The sequence below is a fragment of the Aquarana catesbeiana genome, linkage group LG13 (assembly GCF_042186555.1).
Source record: "Aquarana catesbeiana isolate 2022-GZ linkage group LG13, ASM4218655v1, whole genome shotgun sequence".
Lineage (NCBI taxonomy): Eukaryota > Metazoa > Chordata > Amphibia > Anura > Ranidae > Aquarana > Aquarana catesbeiana.
In genome coordinates this window covers 7,353,049-7,371,662 of record NC_133336.1, presented here as the reverse complement: position 1 = coordinate 7,371,662, position 18,614 = coordinate 7,353,049, and the positions used below count along the sequence as shown (strand labels likewise).

Sequence of the window (18,614 nt, the reverse complement as noted above, 5' to 3'; positions counted from 1 at the left end):
TGGATTGTAGGTCATTGAAAGAGCGCAAGGTCCCATTATGAAAAATATGTCTCAGATGAGTTATACCCATGGGACGCCACCTGGGTCCCTGTCGGATTTTAGCTAATTCTGCGTATGTTTTATTTCCCCATAGTGGGCTGTAGGCTGTGAACCCCGTCACGCTTTGTAGTTGTTTAGTCTTGTTCCACACCTTCTGAAGGAGTGTATATGTGGGCATTTGTTTGTTGGGCCTTTGAAAGTGACAAGCTTTTAGTCCCTTGGGTATAGATTCCGCCCCGAGCCAATCAGCATGAGTTTGGCCGATGAGCTCGTCGGCGAGGGGGCCATGGCACCTATCAGATGCTGTAGCTGTGCGGCCAGGTAATATATCCAAGGGTTGGGAAGGGTAAGGCCCCCCCTCCTTCGGGTATTGTAATTGCTCTAATTTAATTGTAGGGGGTTTGATGTAACATAGTAACAGCCTGAATAAGGAGTTGACAATCTCTAAATATCTTCAGTGTGTTATGTAGCATGTATAAAAACTGCGGCATCAGAATCATCTTGATGAGGTTTGGCTTTTCTGGACATTTTAAGTTTGTTCCATCTGTTTATTTTATCTCTAAAATTAGTTAGCAGGGGATATATGTTCAGTTTGCAAAATTCACTTAGTTTAGGGGAGATGTGTATACCTAAGTATTTGAAAGTGGACACTATGGGTACTGGGCAAGAGGGCCCCTCACTGGGTGTGGGGGTCCCATCTATAAACATTAAGGCTTGGTCCAGTTAATGGTAAGACCAGAAAAAAGGCCGAATTCCGTGATAAGGGACATTACCTGAATCAAGGATTCCTCCACATCTTCCAAGAAGAGAAGCATATCATCAGCATAAAGCATGATTTTTTCATGCAGTTCACCATAACAGAATCCCTTAATCCCTGGGCGGTTCCTCACTTGAGCCACAAAGGGCTCAATGGCCAGAACAAAGAGTAGGGGAGACAGGGGACATCCCTGCCTAGTTCCCCTGCCCAGTTCAAAGGCGTGTGACAACCTATCTGACATGCGTATGGGAGCCTGTGGTGTGTCATAAAGCAGCCGTACCCACCTGATGAACCTGGATTCAAACCCGAACTTGGACAACACAGCCCACAGATACCACCAGCCAACACTGTCAAATGCCTTAATGGAGTCAATAGGGATGAGCTTCGAGTATGAGTCAAACCCATGTTCGACTGTTCGACCATTGGTCGAATTTCGAATGTTATGGGCCGTTCGCGCCAAATTTGAGTGGCGCGTCACAGCCCATAATTCACTGCGGCATCGCAGTGCATTGCTGGCTGATGATTGACAAGCGTGCACTATGACCCGCATGCTTTGCCCATCACAACGCCGTCTGTACAGAGAGCCGTAATTGGCCAAAGCCAGGGTGGCTTTGGCCAATTATGGCTCAGGGGGTTTAGTACATGCCCGACACTATATAAGGCCACCTGCATGGCAGCCTTGTGTAGTGTGTTGCGGCAGCGGAGAGAGATAGACAGAGAGACAGTGACATTTGATTTAAGTTAGATAGAGTAGGCAGGCGAGTCAGTTAGCTGCACTTGTGTATTGTGTATATATATGCATTCTAGGTGTTGTGTATATATATATATATATATATATATATATATATATATATATATATACACTGAATTCAGTTTAGCTAGATCTGTTTCTGTTATTCTCTTCCTACTGACAGGCAGGCAGGTGTTTTTACAGTATTTACAGTTAGTGTACTGTGTTCTTTGCAGTGTGCACCTAAAGCTACCTGAAGAAAATTGCTGGTGTTCTTCTGATCCTATTAGTACCACAGGCAGGCAGCTGCAGTATTTACAGTTAGTGTACTGTGTCCTCTGCACAGTGTGCACCTAAAACTACCTGAAGACAATTGCTGATGTTCTGATCCTATTAATACCACAGGCAGTCAGCTGCAGTATTTACAGTTAGTGTACTGTGTCCTCTGCACAGTGTGCACCTAAAGCTACCTGAAGACAATTGCTGTTCTGATCCTATTAATACCACAGGCAGGCAGCTGCAGTATTTACAGTTAGTGTACTGTGTCCTCTGCACAGTGTGCTCCTAAAGCTACCCGAAGACAATTGCTGGTGTTCTTCTGATCCTATTAATACCAAAGGCAGGCAGCTGCAGTATTTACGGTTAGTGTATTGTGTCCTCTGCACAGTGTGCACCTAAAGCTACCTGAAGACAATTGCTGGTGTTCTGATCCTATTAATGCCACAGGCAGGCAGCTGCAGTATTTATAGTTAGTGCACTGTGTCCTCTGCACAGTGTGCACCTAAAGCTACCTGAAGACAATTGCTGGTGTTCTCATACTAATAATACTATAGGCAGGCAGTTGATTCTGCTAGCTGCAGTATAATCAGTATATATACGGTATATACACGTCCCAGCTTTGTGCAGCTACATCTCACTGCAGGCCATTAGTATGTCTGGAAGGCCAACAAGGAGAGGCAGACAGTCACAAGCCAATAAAAGAGGGCAAGCAGGCTCTGTGTCTAGAGGCAAAAGTGCTGGTCATGGACACGGTGCGTCCTCATCAGCAAGTGGCCGTGGGACACGCTTGTCCTTTTTTTCGGCAGCTGGCCATGTTGAGCCGCAACATGCTGAAGACTTAGTAGAGTGGATGACCATGCCGTCCTCATCCTCTCTCACCCAGGCTCAGGGTACTTTGGCAAAGCAGCTGCCAACGCGGCCTCTTCCCTCGGCTCAATGGCATCAGTCACTCCTTCCCTGGCCCCACCATGTGCTCCTGAGGAGTCCCCCAAACTGTTTGACCACAGTGTTGGGTACATGCTCCAGGAGGATGCTCAGCATTTTGAAGCCTCCGATGATGGTACCCAGCTAGAGGAAGGCAGTAACGTGAGCCCAGAGAGATACTGCCAGGTTTGCTCCATTGATGAGGAGGGAGGTGATGTTGAGGAAGTCACTGACTCCACGTGGGTGCCTGATAGGAGAGAGGAGGAGGAGGCACATCTCCAACAAGGCAGGATGCCCTCCAGGGGCCAGCTTAAGGGCAGCACACCGAGTGCATCACACCGCAGAGCTCCACATGTGCAGGACGCTGCTGTCTCTACGCGTTATTCAAAAAGTGTGGGCCTTTTCTGAGACGAGTGCATCAGATCGCACCACTGCTATTTGCAACATATGTCTCAAGCGTATCTCGCGTGGCCAAAACATCACCCGCTTGGGCACCACATGCTTGACCGGACATATGTCGACCTGCCATGCAGTTCATTGGCAAGCTTACCTAAAAGACCCACACCAAAGAACAAAGCAGACTTCTCCTTGCTCCTCATCAGCTGGGATCTCCAACCCCACTATACCTTCAGTCCTCTCTGAAACCTGCACTGAGAGGAATGAAGGTGTAGAATTAGGTGTGTCACAGCCAAGTACTTACTGGCAATCTGTTCAGTACACCGACATCAGATTGTACCAGGCAAATTTCCCTGCTCCCAGACATCCACATGCCCCGCGGTTGAATGCTAGCTTGGCTAAATTGCTAACACTTAAACTGCTGCCTTTTCAGTTGGTAGACTCTGCCCCCTTCCGTGAGTTTGTGGAATGTGCGGTTCCTCAGTGGCAGGTTCCCAAATGCCACTTTTTCTCACGGAAGGCGATTCCGGTGTTCTGCCGAGAAAGTTCCCCTCGGCGAATAAGGACCCCCCTCTACTACGCAGGCGCTGCGCCTGCGCAGTAGGAGCCAGCAGAAATAGCCGAAGCAGAATAGGTGGAAATCAGCTGTACACGGCGCCTGTAAGAGGGCCCCTCGCGGGCTCACTTCACTCGCCATGCTTCGGGCATGGCCTCGCTTCGCTAGGCACTTTTTTATTCTTTCTCTAGGTCCACTTGGATGGTGGGGCTTGAACCTGGACCCAGGGCGCAGGCGCTGTGTACAGCTGATTGAAGATTTTCAGATTCGGCTATCTTCGGCGTCTCCTAGTAGTTCGTACTGTGCAAGCGATGCGCCTGTGCAGTACGGGGGGGGGTCCTTATCCGCCGGGGGAACTTTCTCGGCAAGACACCGGCTCTCTACCGGCATGTGGAAGGCAATGTCTTGGCCTCGCTGGACAGGGCGGTTAGCGGTAAGGTGCATATTACCGCTGACTCATGGTCCAGCAGGCATGGACAGGGACGTTACCTATCTTTCACCGCGCACTGGGTGACTCTTCTGGCAGCTGGGAAGGATGCAGGACAGGGTGCAGTAGTGTTGGAGGTTGTTCCACCACCACGCCTCCAAAATTCTACTAGTGGTGATTCTGCCACACCTCTCTCCTCCACCCCTCCTCTTCTTCTTCCTCCATGGCCTCTTCCTGTGCCGATTTGTGCTCGGGACCAGCGTTGCTCTGTAGGCATTCAAGGGGCTACGCAAGCACGCAGGAAAAAAGATGCCATGCGGTGCTTGAGCTGGTGGGCTTGGGGGACAGGAGCCACACTGGGTTAGAGATTCTGTCAGCTCTGCAGGAGCAGGTTCAGAGGTGGTTGACGCCACGCCAGCTTAAGCCAGGTATGGTGGTTTGCGACAACCTCCTCTCCGCCCTCAGACAGGTACAACTGACCCATGTGCCCTGTTTGGCTCACGTCCTTAACTTGGTGGTGCAGCGGTTCTTGGACAGGTACCCAGGCTTACAGGATATCCTGAGGCAGGCCAGGAAAGTCTGTGTGCATTTCCGCAGGTCATATAATGCCAGTGCTCGGCTGGCTGACCTCCAAAAGGAATTTAACCTGCCCAAAAACCGCCTAATCTGGGACATTCCCACCAGGTACAACTCAACGTTGGCCATGCTGCAGTGGCTGCACATGCAGCAGAGGGCCATCAATGAGTACCTATGCAACTATGGCACCAGGACAGGGTCAGGGGAGCTTGTTTTTTTCCCCACACCAGTGGGCTATGATCAGGGATGCATGCACTGTCCTGTCACCATTTGAGGAGGCCACGAGGATGGTGAGCAGTGACAGTGCATGCATCAGTGATACTGTCCCTCTTGTCCACCTGTTGGAGGACACACTGTGTGGAATAATGGACAGGGCACTTGAGGCAGAACAGAGGGAGGAAGAGGAGGACTTCCTTACCTCTCAAGGCCCCGTTTATCCAGACAGTGTTCCTGCGTGCCCGCTGATCACACAAGAAGAGGACGAGGAGGAGGAGGATTGTGTCAGCATGGAGGTGGAGCCTGACACTCAGCATCAGCAGCAGTCTTCAAGGGATCATTTACAGTCCGAAGAAACCCATGGACTTGTACGTGGCTGGGAGGAGGTGGCTGCGGATCATGTCGTCCTTAGTGACCCAGAGGACTCTGGACCGAATGCCTCAGCAAACCTACACTGCATGGCCTCCCTGATCCTGAAAAGCCTGCGGAAGGATCCTCGTATTTGTGGTATCAAGGGAAGGGATCATTACTGGCTGGCAACCCTGCTTGATCCACGTTACAAGGATAAGGTTGCGGACCTTATCTTGCCGTCGCAGAGGGAGCAGAGGATGAAACATCTTCGGGAGGCCTTGCAGAAAGGTTTGTGCAACGCGTTTCCAGAGCCTGGGAGGTTCTGGTCCTCCTGGAGAACGTGTTGCTGAGGCTTAGGTCAGTCACAGAAGGAGCGGTGGAGAAGGTGGTCGTCTGACCGATGCGTTCAGACAATTTTTTAGTCCGCAGCCTCAAGGTATGATCGGTTCCAGCAACCATCGCCAGCGTCTGATTCACATGGTGCAGGAATACCTAGGGGCAAGATCAGACTTGGACACCTTTCCCACCCAAAATCCTCTGGGTTACTGGGTCTTGAGAATGGATCACTGGCCAGAGCTTGCACAGTATGCAATTGAGCTACTGGCCTGTCCTGTTGCTGAGGCTTCGGTCAGTCACAGAAGGAGCGGTGGAGAAGGTGGTCGTCTGACCGATGCGTTCAGATAATTTTTTAGTCCGCAGCCCCAAGGTATAATCGGTTCCAGCAACCATCGCCAGCGTCTGATTCACATGGTGCAGGAATACCTAGGGGCAAGATCAGACTTGGACACCTTTCGCACCGAAAATTCTCTGGGTTACTGGGTCTTGAGGATGGATCACTGGCCAGAGCTTGCACAGTATGCAATTGAGCTACTAGCCTGTCCTGCATCCAGCGTTCTTTCGGAACGCACATTCAGTGCTGCTGGAGGCTTTGTAACCGATCACAGGGTGCGCCTGTCCATCGAATCGGTCGATTGGCTGACCTTCATAAAAATGAATCGGTCTTGAATCCCCAGCTACCAAGCACCTGATGCTTATGTAGCCGAATAATTTTTTTTTAATGTGAGATCCCTTCAAGACTACCTATGCTGATGCTGAATGACTATCCTGTTATGCTGAGTGACAATCCTCTTCCTCCTCAATTTTCATGCTGATAGCTTGTAAGAACATTTTTGGCTCTGGGCACCGCCACCAGTGGCTAAGGCCCATTTTTCTGCCCCTGTTTAACAGGGGCATGCAATTACAATTTTTGAAGCAATACTTTGCAGAAGGGCTCATTCCTGTGCTCCAACTATAGTATCTGTGAGGGGTTGCAGTGTTGTGGCAGCAGTGGCTAAGTCCCAATTTTTCTGCCCCTGTTTAACAGGGGCGTGTAATTACAATTTTTGATCTAATATTTCACAGCAGGGCCCATTCCTGCACCCACCAAGAGTAACTGTGAGGGCTTACAGTGTTGTGGCAACACCACCACCACCACCAAAGGCCCATTTTTTTCTGCCCCTGTTCAACAGGTGCATGTAATTACAATTCTTGATATATTTCACAGCAGGGCCCGTTCCAGTGCCCACCAAGAGTAACTGTGAGGACTTACAGTGTTGTGGCACCAGCACCACCACCACCACCACCACCAAAGGCCCAATTTTTCTACCACTGTTCAACAATGGCATGTAATTACAATTCTTGATCTAATATTTCACAGCAGGGCCCGTTCCTGCGCCCACCAAGAGTAACTGTGAGGGCTTACAGTGTTGTGGCAACACCAACACCTAAGGCCCCAATTTCTGCAGAGTATATAGGGCAGGCCCCTACTTTCAAACATCCAACTCACAAACGACTCCTACTTGCAAACGGAAGGAGACAACAGGAAGTGAGATGAAATCTACCCCTAGGAAGGGAAATTCTCTCCTGTAAGAGTTAATATGGGAAAAACGTGTCTCCTCTCCACTGAGGCGTTATCACCAATCCTTGTTTCACTAAAAACCCCAAATTTTCAAAAAAATTTGTCATTGGGACAGAAAGTGAGGTGAAATCTTCTGAAGAGGTGCACAGACAGCAACACAAATGTTACAGGGGTGATAACCCTTCCCTATGTTTTCCAAAAAGCTTAAAAATAGCTTTTTTGGCTGGAGCTACACTTTAAAAATGTACCAGTTCAAAATTACAAACAGATTCTACTTAACAACAAACCTACAGTCCCTGTCTTGTTTGCACTGCCTGTATACTGCTGTTCAGAGTATAATTCCCTGTATACTGCTGTTCAGAGTATAATTTGGGTGCAAGGTTCCCCTTAATATCCATACAAGACCCAAAGGGCCTGGTAATTGACTGGGGGGGTACCCATGCCGTTTGTCTCATTGATTTTCATCCATATTGCCGGGACCCGACATTACATTAAAGCCGCAAGCAGTTTTAAATGACTTTTTTTCCTTTACAAATGTCATTTTGTGCAGGGACTGTTCTAAGCCCAGGAAAATGCGCCACTTTACAGGCATACTATAGACACCCCCCAGGTACGATATTTAGAGGAATATTTAACTTTTTTTTCACTTTAAGCATCATTAAAATCACTGCTCCCGAAAAAACTGCAGTTTTAAAAACTTTTTTTTGCATTGATACATGTCCCCTGGGGCAGGACCCGGGTCCCCAAACCCTTTTTAGGACAATAACTTGCATATTAGCTCTTAAAATTAGCACTTTTGATTTCGAACGTTCGAGTCCCATAGACTTTAACGGGGTTCTAAAGTTCGCGCAAACTTTCGGTCCGTTCGCAGGTTCTGGTGCGAACCGAACCGGAGGGTGTTTGGCTCATCCCTAGGCGTCAAGAGACAACAGTGCTCTGTGGCCGGCTGAATCTGAGGGAGCCTGCAAGTATAATTGTCTGACATTGGTTGCAGTAGACGTTCGCGGCATGAATCCCGCCTGGTCCGAGTGGACAATGGATCGGATTATCCTATTGACCTTCATGGCCAGCACCTTGGCTAGTATTTTTACATCGCTCTGTAGCAGCGAGATAGGCCTATATGAGCTAGGGTCTAACGGGTCTTTACCTGATTTGAACAGTAGTATAATGTTGGCCCTTGTCATGGTGGTAGGTAGCTTTCCCGATTTAAATGAGGAATTGAAGACTTCTAGTAATTTGGGTAAAATTACTTCTGCATACTGGGTATAAACCTCCATAGGGATCCCATCATCCCCCGGGCCTTGCAGGTAGGGAAGGAGGCAGCCGCTTCTCTTAGCTCATCTAATGTGAATGGTGCTTCCATCTCCACGCGCGCTTGGCGGGTCAGAGTTGGAAGGGTTATTGTACCCATGTAGGTTTGCAGTTCCTCATCTGTGTAGTTGTCACAGGGTTTGTATAAATCAACATAAAAAGATGCCAGTTCAGCTATTATTTGTTCACAATCATTCACCGGCTGTCCCATAGAGCTACGTATCGCTCCTATAGCAGGGGACGACTGCTGAGATCTGGCGATTCTGGCCAGTAGTCTGCCAGTTTTTTTACTTTCCTCATAAAATGCTTGTTTAGTAAAGAACCTTTTACTTTCCGCGGCGGAGGATCTCAACCAGTCCAGGGAATCCTGACCTGAGATCCATGCCTCCCCGCGGAATCTGACGGGTCTAAGACATATGCAAGCTCCAGTTGCCTTACCTGGTCTTCTACCTGTACCAGTAGGGCCGATGAATTATGTTTAATGGCAGCAATTTCAGCTATGAACGTACCCCTTAGACATGCCTTGAAGGCTTCCCATCTCAGTATCTCAGTATTAGATTGGTGTGCGAATGGTTAACAAAAAAGCATTGTTCTATCTGTTTCATCACATGCTCAGTTTTAGCCAGAAGGCATTCAACTTCCATGGTGCCCTGGGCAGGGAGGCCGCTGGACGGGTAATGAGGTGTGCATTCAATGGGGAGTGATCAGATACACCCCTGGGGAAATATTCCACCCTGGTGACCATGGTTAAAAAGTGCGGGGACCCTACGCAGAGGTCAATGCGAGATAGCAACCCATGTGTTTTGGAGAAGCATGAAAATTGTTTGGTTGTTGGGTGTTTTGCTCTCCATACATCTGTCCAGCCCACCTCCTGCAGCAGTCGACTCAGAATGGTGCCCCTGCTCCCTAGCGGCAGTTGAGCTGGAGGATGTCTATCCAGTCTGGGATCCAGGTAGCCATTAAAGTCACCCATGATCAGTGTGGGGACATCAGGTTTATCGACCAGGTAAGACAGGAGAAGCTGCAGTATCTCTCTAGAGAATGGGGGGGGTACATACACAAAGGCAAATATCACTGTCAAGGTAAACAATTTACAATACAGAAATATAAATCTACCCAAAGGGTCTGTGACTAATTCCTGGTAGGCCAAGGATTTGTGTAAAAGTACACTGACTCCACGCGAGTATGCAGTGTGAGTGAAGTGGTATGCCTTGTCCACCCAGGAGTATTGCAGAAATCCAACCGTGTCTTTCATAAGGTGAGTCTCCTGAAGGCTCACTATAGCAGGATAGAACTTTTTCAGGCATGTGCTTATCATAGTGCGTTTCAGTGGGTCATGGACACCAGGGATGTTCCAGGTCACAGCCGGGGTGGTAGCAATGTTGAGTGTGGTAAGTTATTGTATCCAGGCCTGAGGGCTGCATCGCCCCAGTCCCGGGCAATGATGAGTCGGCAGGCACACCATGGGTACCCAGTTCTTTCAAGTAATAGTCGGCATTGATTTGGCATGATAGCGTGTTTGTCAGCATAAGCAGGGGAGTTCCAGGGCAAAGTGCATCAGTGTGACCAATGAAAGTGTAAAAAACTGTCTACCGCATGAGGCAATGGTAAAATCCCTCTTTCCAGCCTCATGCCAAGAGTCGTTCAGTAAACTTGTGCCAACGGGGCACCAAATAACCCGCCCCCGTAACTGGGGCACAGTGTGGTTCCGTGATTCCCCTTGGGCATAACGTCCCCACAGTAATGTAGGTTTCGTCGAGTTGGACGGGATGTGTTTGTTCTCTGATATTCTCTGCTGATAAGAAGGAAGTATGGAGGAGATCCCTCAAGACTGAATAGCAGATGTGTACAACAATAGCAAAGTGGTTACCACTTCCACCTGGCAGCACTGGGGTCATCGGCTTGAATCCCAACCATGGCACTACCTGCCTGGAGGTTGTATGTTCTCCCTGTGCCTGTGTGGGTTTCCTCCCACACTCCAAAAGACTTGCTGGGAGGTATTTGGTCCTAATATGTGTATGGATGTGAGTTAGGGACATTAGATTGTAAGCTCCTTGAAGGCAGGGACTGATATGAATGTATAATATGTGTGTAAAGTGCTGTATACATTTTTGGCGATATATAAATACTTGTAATAAATATTAAATAAAATGGTCATGACAGGAAGGTCATATGAGGCTCTGATTGATGATTGCAATAGGTTCAGATTCCCCCATGTATGACCTCCTATAATCGCATCTATTTCAGTTACCAGACAAAACAGAATGTTAGATTTTATGAAACAATTATTTCATTGTTAATAGAGTGATAAGATTCAAGATTTACCCAACATTCCAGGATTAGCCATTTACTGAGACAAAAAAGGAGAACCATATAATTACATTATATTATTATTTATTATCATATTTCTATATTATTTATGTGGTTTACATATAAAACTGTCCCAGAATATTATTGTCTCAGTCAGTCCTGTTATACTCACTCTAATTCCTCTATCCGGCTTGTTATCAGAGCTTCCATCAGATCCCTGAAATGAGAACCCTCCAGATTGTTCATAAACAGGTCCAGTGTCCTCAGTGTCTTGTTATTTCTTATTCCAGATGCCAGGTGGGGGCAGGATCTGTCTGTCAGGTGATTAGAGATCAAACTAGAAGAGAAGAATGTTACCAAAAGAAAATAAATTTCTCCCCCAGGATTGAATGTGATTATTCTCTACATGAATGGAACTCATTTCTCTTTATTGAAATCATTTATATCAGATAATTTATATAAAACTCCAGAAAATAGAATTTAATCAGAAAAATATTATAATCTAGAATGAGTGACTGGGGACAAAGAGAAGGCATTTTTATTAAATCATTTCTTCAGCTCTGTGTATACAAAGGAGCATGGGGGGCTCATGTCGATAATGGGGGTGGTAGTGACACAGCCCCAAATGATGCACAATGGCTCATAAGTGATCTGGTCCAGAAATATTTAGACAGAATAAAGGTGGATAAAGCACCTGGACCAGATGGCACCCACCCACGTGTCCTAAAAGAATTGAGCTCTGTCATTTCACAGACATTGTTTTAAATTTTTAGGGACTATTTAATGACTGGAATAGTACCATTGGATTGGCGTAAGGCCAATGTGGTGCCTATATTTTAACCATTTCAGCCCCAGAAGATTTTACCCCCTTCCTGACCAGAGCACCTTTTACAATTTGGCACTGTGTTGCTTTAACTGGGAATTGCGCGGTCATGCAATGTTGTACCCAAACAAAATTTGCATCCTTTTTTCCCCCACAAATAGAGCTTTCTTTTGGTAGCATTTGATCACCTCTGTGGTTTTTATTTTTTACTATATCTCGTGAGGCGGTACTTGGTCACGCGATGACATCACATCCGGTCCCCTGGTTGTTCAACCGCCGTAGGTGGAACGCACGCTGTTGTTGCCAGTATCCATTGCGGGACATCCATTGACATGCTTTCCAGCCTCAGTGCCGGGCGATGGCACCATCAATGCAAGCAGCCACTTGACTTTGTTGGTTTTAATCTTTTTTAAATAAAACTGGAATACACTATTTTGGTTCCTTCTACATTTGTTTCATATCCCATTTGCGAAGTCCTTATGGTGTGAGGGCAGGATTCCAGTCTGCAGATTGCTCCACTGCAGAAAGCAATATCTTGCTAAAGCCTATTTTACCTTTTTTTTCATTAATTAGGTCATCATCTGGTAAGCTGATACCTATTTCTTGAGCACTTTTGGGTGACATCCCTAGGCAGTGACGGTGTTCCACTGTTTGTTTAAATACAAGATCCAGGCACAAGATTTTCTCACCTATGGACTTATATGGATACACGTTTTATGTGTGTTTTATATAATATGCTATATGGTACACTATGGGGCACATATGACCATCATGTTATTGGAATTTGCGAATTTAAGCACATTGTTTTGCACATTATTGGTTATCATTACCATTGGACTATATAGGCACAATACCCATTTATCAGTTATTGGTGTTTTGGTTTCATTTTGTAGTTTATATTAGGCAGGCTGGTGTGCAGTGGTTTACCACTTTTTATATTTATATATATTTTTACCATTTATTGTAATTTAATCAATTTTCAATATTTTTATAGTAGCTTTTAGTTTATGGCTGCCTATCTCATTTCGTGAAGTGCTATAATGGCAGGGCAGTACAACCCCCCCCCAATGACCCCATTTTGGAAAGTAGACAACCCAAGGAATTAGCTGAGAGGCTTGTTGAGCACATTGAATATTTTATTTTTTTGTCACAAGCTATTGAAAAATGACAACAACAAAAAAATTACACAAAGTTGCCACTGAAATTATATAATTCTCACACATGCCATGGATATATGTGAAATTACACCCCAAAATACATTCTGCTGCTTCTTCTGAGTACAGGGATACAATGTGTGGGACTTTTTGGGAGCCTAGCTGCTTACAGGACTCTGAAAACCAATCACCTTTTTGGAGGCCATGATATGCCAAGATAGCATAACCCCCCCCCCAAATGACCCCATTTTGGAAAGTAGACACCCCAAGCTATTTGCTGAGAGGCATGTTGAGTCCATGGAATATTTTAGATTTTGCCACAAGTTTCTGGAAAATTACAAAAAAAAATATTTTTTTTTTCACAAAGTTGTCACTAAATGATATATTGCTCAAACAAGCTATGGGTATATGTGAAATTACACCCCAAAACATATTCTGCTGCTTCTCCTGAGTATGGGGATACCACATGTGTGAGAAGTTTTTGGCAGTCTAGCCATGCACAGGACCCCAAAAACGAATCACTACCTTCAGGCTTTCTAAGGGTGTAAATTTTTGATTTCACTCCTCACTACCTATCGCAGTTTCGGAGGCCATGAAATGCCAAGATAGCAGAACCCCCCACCCCAAATGACCCCATTTTAAAAAGTAGACACCCCAAGGTATTTTCTGAGAGGCATGTGGAGTATTTTGCAGATCTCTCTTTTTGCACAACGTTTTTAAAATTGAAAAAAAAATATTTCCTTTTCTTTCTTCATTTTCCAAAACAAATGAGAGCTGCAAAATACTCAACATGCCTCTTAGCAAATATCTTGGGGTGTCTATTTTCCAAAAGGGGTTCATTTGGGGGGGGTTGTGCTATCTTGACATTTCAGGCCCTCCAAAACTGTGATAGGTAGTGAGGAGTAAAATCATAATTTTACACCCTTAAAGAGCCTAAAGGCGGTGCTTGGTTTCGGGGTCCTGTACGCAGCTAGGCTCCCAAAAAGTCCCACACATGTGATATCCCCGTACTCAGGAGAAGCAGCAGAATGTATTTTGGGGTGTAATTACACATATACCCATGGCACGTTCGAGCAATATATAATTTAGTGACGACTTTGTATAAAGAAAAATTGTATATTTCGGGAAACTTGTAGCAAAATATAAAATATTCCATGGACTCAACATGCCTATCAGCAAATAGCTTGGGGTGTCTACTTTCCAAAAAGGGGTCATTTGGGGGGGGGGGTTGAACTGTCCTGACATTTTATGGACAACATTAGAAGCTTATGCCACACATCTACCACTCTTCTAACCACTTTAACCACTTGCCGACCAGCCGCCATCATTATACTGTGTCAGGTCGGCATGTTCCCGCGAGCCATTGTAGCTGTAGGTTGACTCCTTTAAGTGGGATAGCAGGCGCGCACCCGCTGCACAGCGGGGGTGCTGATGCTCATGACCAGCGGTCGCGATGACCGCCAGCCATGAGCGATCGAGGGCACGAGAGGCAGAACAGGGACGTGTGTATGTAAACACACACATCCCAGTTCTGGGAGGAGAGGAGAGCGAGATCATGAGTTCCTACAAGCTGGGAACCAAGATCTCTCATCTCCTATAGTCAGTCCCATCCCCCACAGTTAGAACACACACATAGGGAACACAGCTAACCCCTTGATTGCCCCCTAGTGTTAACCCCTTTGCTGCAAGTGACATTTACACAGTAATCAGTGCATTTTTATTGCACTGATCGCTGTATAATTGTCAATGGTCCCAAAAATGTGTCAAAAGTGTCTGATATGTCCCACTCCCGATAAAAATCGCAGATCGCTGCCATTACTAGTAAAAAAAAAAATAATAATAAAAATGCCATAAATCTATCCCCTATTTTGTAGATGCTATAACTTTTGCGCAAACCAATCAATATACGCTTTTTGCAATTTTTATTACCAAAAATATGTAGAGGAATACATATCGGCCTAAACTGAGGAAAAAATTACCTTAAAAAAAAAATTGGGGCTATTCATTACAGCAAAAAGCACAAAATGTTGTGTTTTTTTCAAAATTGACGCTCTTCTTTTGTTTATAGCGCACAAAATAAAAACTGCAGAGATGATCAAATGGCACCAAAAGAAAGCTCTATTTGTGGGAAAAAAGGGACGTCAATTTTGCTTGGGTACAGCATCGCACGTCCGCGCAATTGTCAGTTAAAGCAACGTAGGGCAGTATCTCAAAAAATGGCCTGGTCATTGAACCCTCAATTCTTCCTGGGCTAAAGTGGTTAAGACAAAGCCCTTTCTGCCACTTTTTGTTTACTTGAAAAAAATGTTTTATTTTTTTTTTTTGCTAGAAAATTACTCAAACCCCCAAACATTATATATTTTTTTAAAGCAAAGGCCTACAGATTAAAATGGTGGGTGTTGCAATTTATTTTTTCACAGAATTTGCACAGCGATTATTCAAATGCAATTTTTGGGGAAGAAACTGAAAATTGTTTCATACTTACCATAATTTTTCTTTCCTGGTGCAGCATGCCTGTGATAAGCTCTGCCCTGGACTCCTCCCCTCAGGATAGTTAATACATTATAAAAGTGACAACCATACTCCCCATTAGCATTCTCCTATTATATTGAATACCATAGGAGGGCATGTATGCTGCCATGGATAGGCACCAGGAAAAGAAAATTACGGTAAGTATGATACAATTTTCCATTTTCCTGGTGCCTCCATGGCAGCATAGCTGTGATAAAATAAATAGCTACAAAAAACTTGGTGGGAAATGCTTATAACGAAAAAATATATTAAGGAATCGAAAGAGCTGACTCAATTGCCCCCCTTCCAAACTCCAAACAGGAGAGTACCCTTGGATCAAATGCTATAATGACGCATGAACGTGAACTGAGATTTTCCAAGTAGCCGCTCTGCCCATTGTTTCCAGAGAGACGTTGTCGCCCAGGACGAAGAAGCTGCCCTTCATGAGTGGGTTCTAACCGCCGGAAGATCCAACCCTCTAGCCTTATACGCTCTTGAACCAGCTTACACATCCAGGAAGCAGTCGCTCTTGAGGCTGTTTCCTTCCTTCTGTTCTCACCCCAAGGGAGGATGAACAAAATGCTTGATGCAGCCGAGGGTGCTGTAGGCTGTAGGCAACATCTTAGGACTCTGGAAATGTCCAAATCTTGCAAAGATCCTGATCATGGAACTGGAAGGGTAAGTAGGACCCAAGCTTCCAAGAGAGCTACCTCTTTGTCTCTCTTACTGTCAATTTGTTGTAAATCCACTTGCTTATATTGCTAAGCCATGAGTGTCAACTTTTCCTGGTATCCGGACGATACCAAGTTAACAATGGGCACCGTTCAGGAAAGAGGATTTTCTTACAGGTGTATGAGAATTTAACCATGGGCTTTTAACATTTAGTCCCTTTGGTTTGGCCACCATCAAACATTGACTTAAATTGGTCCTGCAACACTTATTCCTTAACAGGCAAAGCCCCGAATGTATCTTGATGACCCGTAAAGGGTTGTCACTCTTATTGAACATGTGGGAAACACCCTCTTGGGCCGCGTCTCCATTGGCGTTACTCCAAAGCCGCATCAAAGAAGTGTAGGCACCTTTTTCAAGTCACTGAATTTCAAAGGCGCATAGATGGGAACGAGTGACATCAAGGTCAATGGTCTGTGTCTTATACAGCCTAGGACCAATCTTGTGTTGGCCAATAGACAACAGCTTAGATACATGGGATAACTTGATGCATCCACATGTGCCATTTAGCACTTTTTTAAGGTAATGTTAATACATTAGTTTGTTACATCACTAGTCTTTTTCTCACAATTGTCTTTTCCCTCCCTTTCCATCCCGTCTATCCTCCCTCCACCCCCCCTTCCCTTCCCCCCCCCTTCTTTTTCCCAACCCTCCTTTCCCCCTCCTCTCCCCCTTTCTCTTTTTTCTTTACTCCTCTCCCCCTTTCCAAATCCCTTCCCTCCTCCCCTCCCCTTTTTCTTCCACACACTGGCACTCATTCGCATTTCACACATTCCTCTTCCATGCACCATCACACTTCTTATTATTGTCTTTTTACTTCATTACTACCACCCCTCTTTCTATTTTCAGCACAGGTATAGCGTTCATTGCCCTCACCACACCTGTTCCCTGTGGTTCAGAACTCCCCAGGTGGTTTGGGTCATACATATCATACCTGTAAAGTCTTTTACATCTTAGAGGCTTTTTTAGCCCATAAATAAAACCCAATTATTGTTATACGGGTTTCTTAGTTATTATTTTTCCCTTGCCAATCTCTATCACAGGTAATTTGGTGCTCTCCGGTTGGTTGTCTGCTCTGGTGGGCGGTGTTCTAGGGTGTGGCCTCTCGTAAGCCACGTTGCCTCTCGCCATCCCGGTCTGGGCTGTGGCAGCGGCAGAGGAGGTTGGAATCACCCTCTGGAGAAGAGGATAAAGCACTTTAAACTTTTAAAGGGACCTCCATGTGGGAATTTATGTTTTTCATTGGACATACTTCTATTTGGTAACTATACTGTACTGTTGCAATGCACAATTAATGTAGTTCATGTTATATATCTTTTAGAATATGTATATGTATACCAACTTTATTCTTATGCTCTTCCCAGCAGACTTACCCTCTGAAGAAGACCCCAATCATAGGGGTTGAAACGCGTCAGGTTTAATGTTCATGACATAACATTGCTATGAACAAATGTCTGTTTTTGTATGTTCAGTTAAAACAATTTTTTAGATAAATACCCACTGGAGCTCATTGTTTTTTAACTCTGATGATATATATTATCTGTTCAATAAAAGTGTATATTTTTTCATATAATATTGACTACACTTTTTTCTTGTGCTGCCTAAAAACCCCAATGTGGGGAAATCTTCCTTTTTGCTTTAATTTTTAAGGGGTGAGCAGCAATCCTTTCTTCCCCTCCCTAGTGTCTCTCCATTTTTTGTGACCAAGAGAGTAGCCCGGGAAGGTACCTTAGGGACAAAATCTTGCACTGTCTGCAGTTCCACTCTTAACTGGAAAAGGATATGTGTGCATCTTCTGCCTCTAAAGGCTTGTTCTTCCAAAGCCTTCCTTTCAGAATTTACCGCAACTGAAAGGTAGTCTTGTGCGCCAGGATCCATTGATGGGAGGGCATGTAATTCTGTTGGGGCGAAAGGCTGAGCCATCTGACAGCCCAAGGGCAGATTCCAAGAAGGAAAATAATTTTCTTAACTGCTTTGAAGAATTTGGATGAAAGGCAAGTCTTCTCCCCCATCTCACTTGCATCACTATAGAAATAGCTGCTACCTGAGCTTCCAGAGAACTTGGTCTGAGACGAGGATATGTCCTGGTTGTACAAAAAATTAAGAGGAGTGAGGAAGAAGGGACCACAAGATCCAAACACCTGTAAGTTGCAAACAATTTTAATCCATTCCAGACTTTTGTGTACTCAGACTTCGTGGATGGTTTTCTGGCCTTCACAAGTGTTGACATTACTTTTGCGAAGCCGCATAGGGCTTTGGAAATTTCTCATTCTCTGTATCCAACCATGCCGGATCAATTTGTGAGGTGCTGAGTGAATAAACCTCTCTTGAGAGAGAAGATGGAGGTAGAATCGGAATCTTGACGAGGCGACAGGCCCTTCTTTGACCAGAAGGGGAGTATTGCCACCACTTCGACCGGATCCTGCAACAATTTGAGAAAAAAAAAAACTTAGGTTTGGAGAAAATTCCAAAGGCTGACCTGCACCGCCAAGGACTCGAGAGGGTATCTCCCGTATTCACTTGAGGGTGAGGCAAGCGCGAATGTAAACTTGGTAACTTGGCCTCCATCGATGAGGCAAAGAGTACGACTTCCGGAGAACCCTGGAGAGTCATGATCCAGCTAAATAT

General features: G+C 45.4%; 1 protein-coding gene across 1 annotated transcript in view; it reads right to left on the bottom strand.

Moving 5' to 3' along the window:
* LOC141117575 (NACHT, LRR and PYD domains-containing protein 3-like) overlaps positions 1-18,614 on the bottom strand; it is a 60,734-nt gene that overhangs the window by 2,409 nt on the left and 39,711 nt on the right. Inside the window, exon 5 of the mRNA XM_073610489.1 lies at positions 10,942-11,106. Coding sequence (XP_073466590.1) covers positions 10,942-11,106 — 165 coding nt within the window. The remainder of the gene's footprint in view (positions 1-10,941; positions 11,107-18,614) is intronic.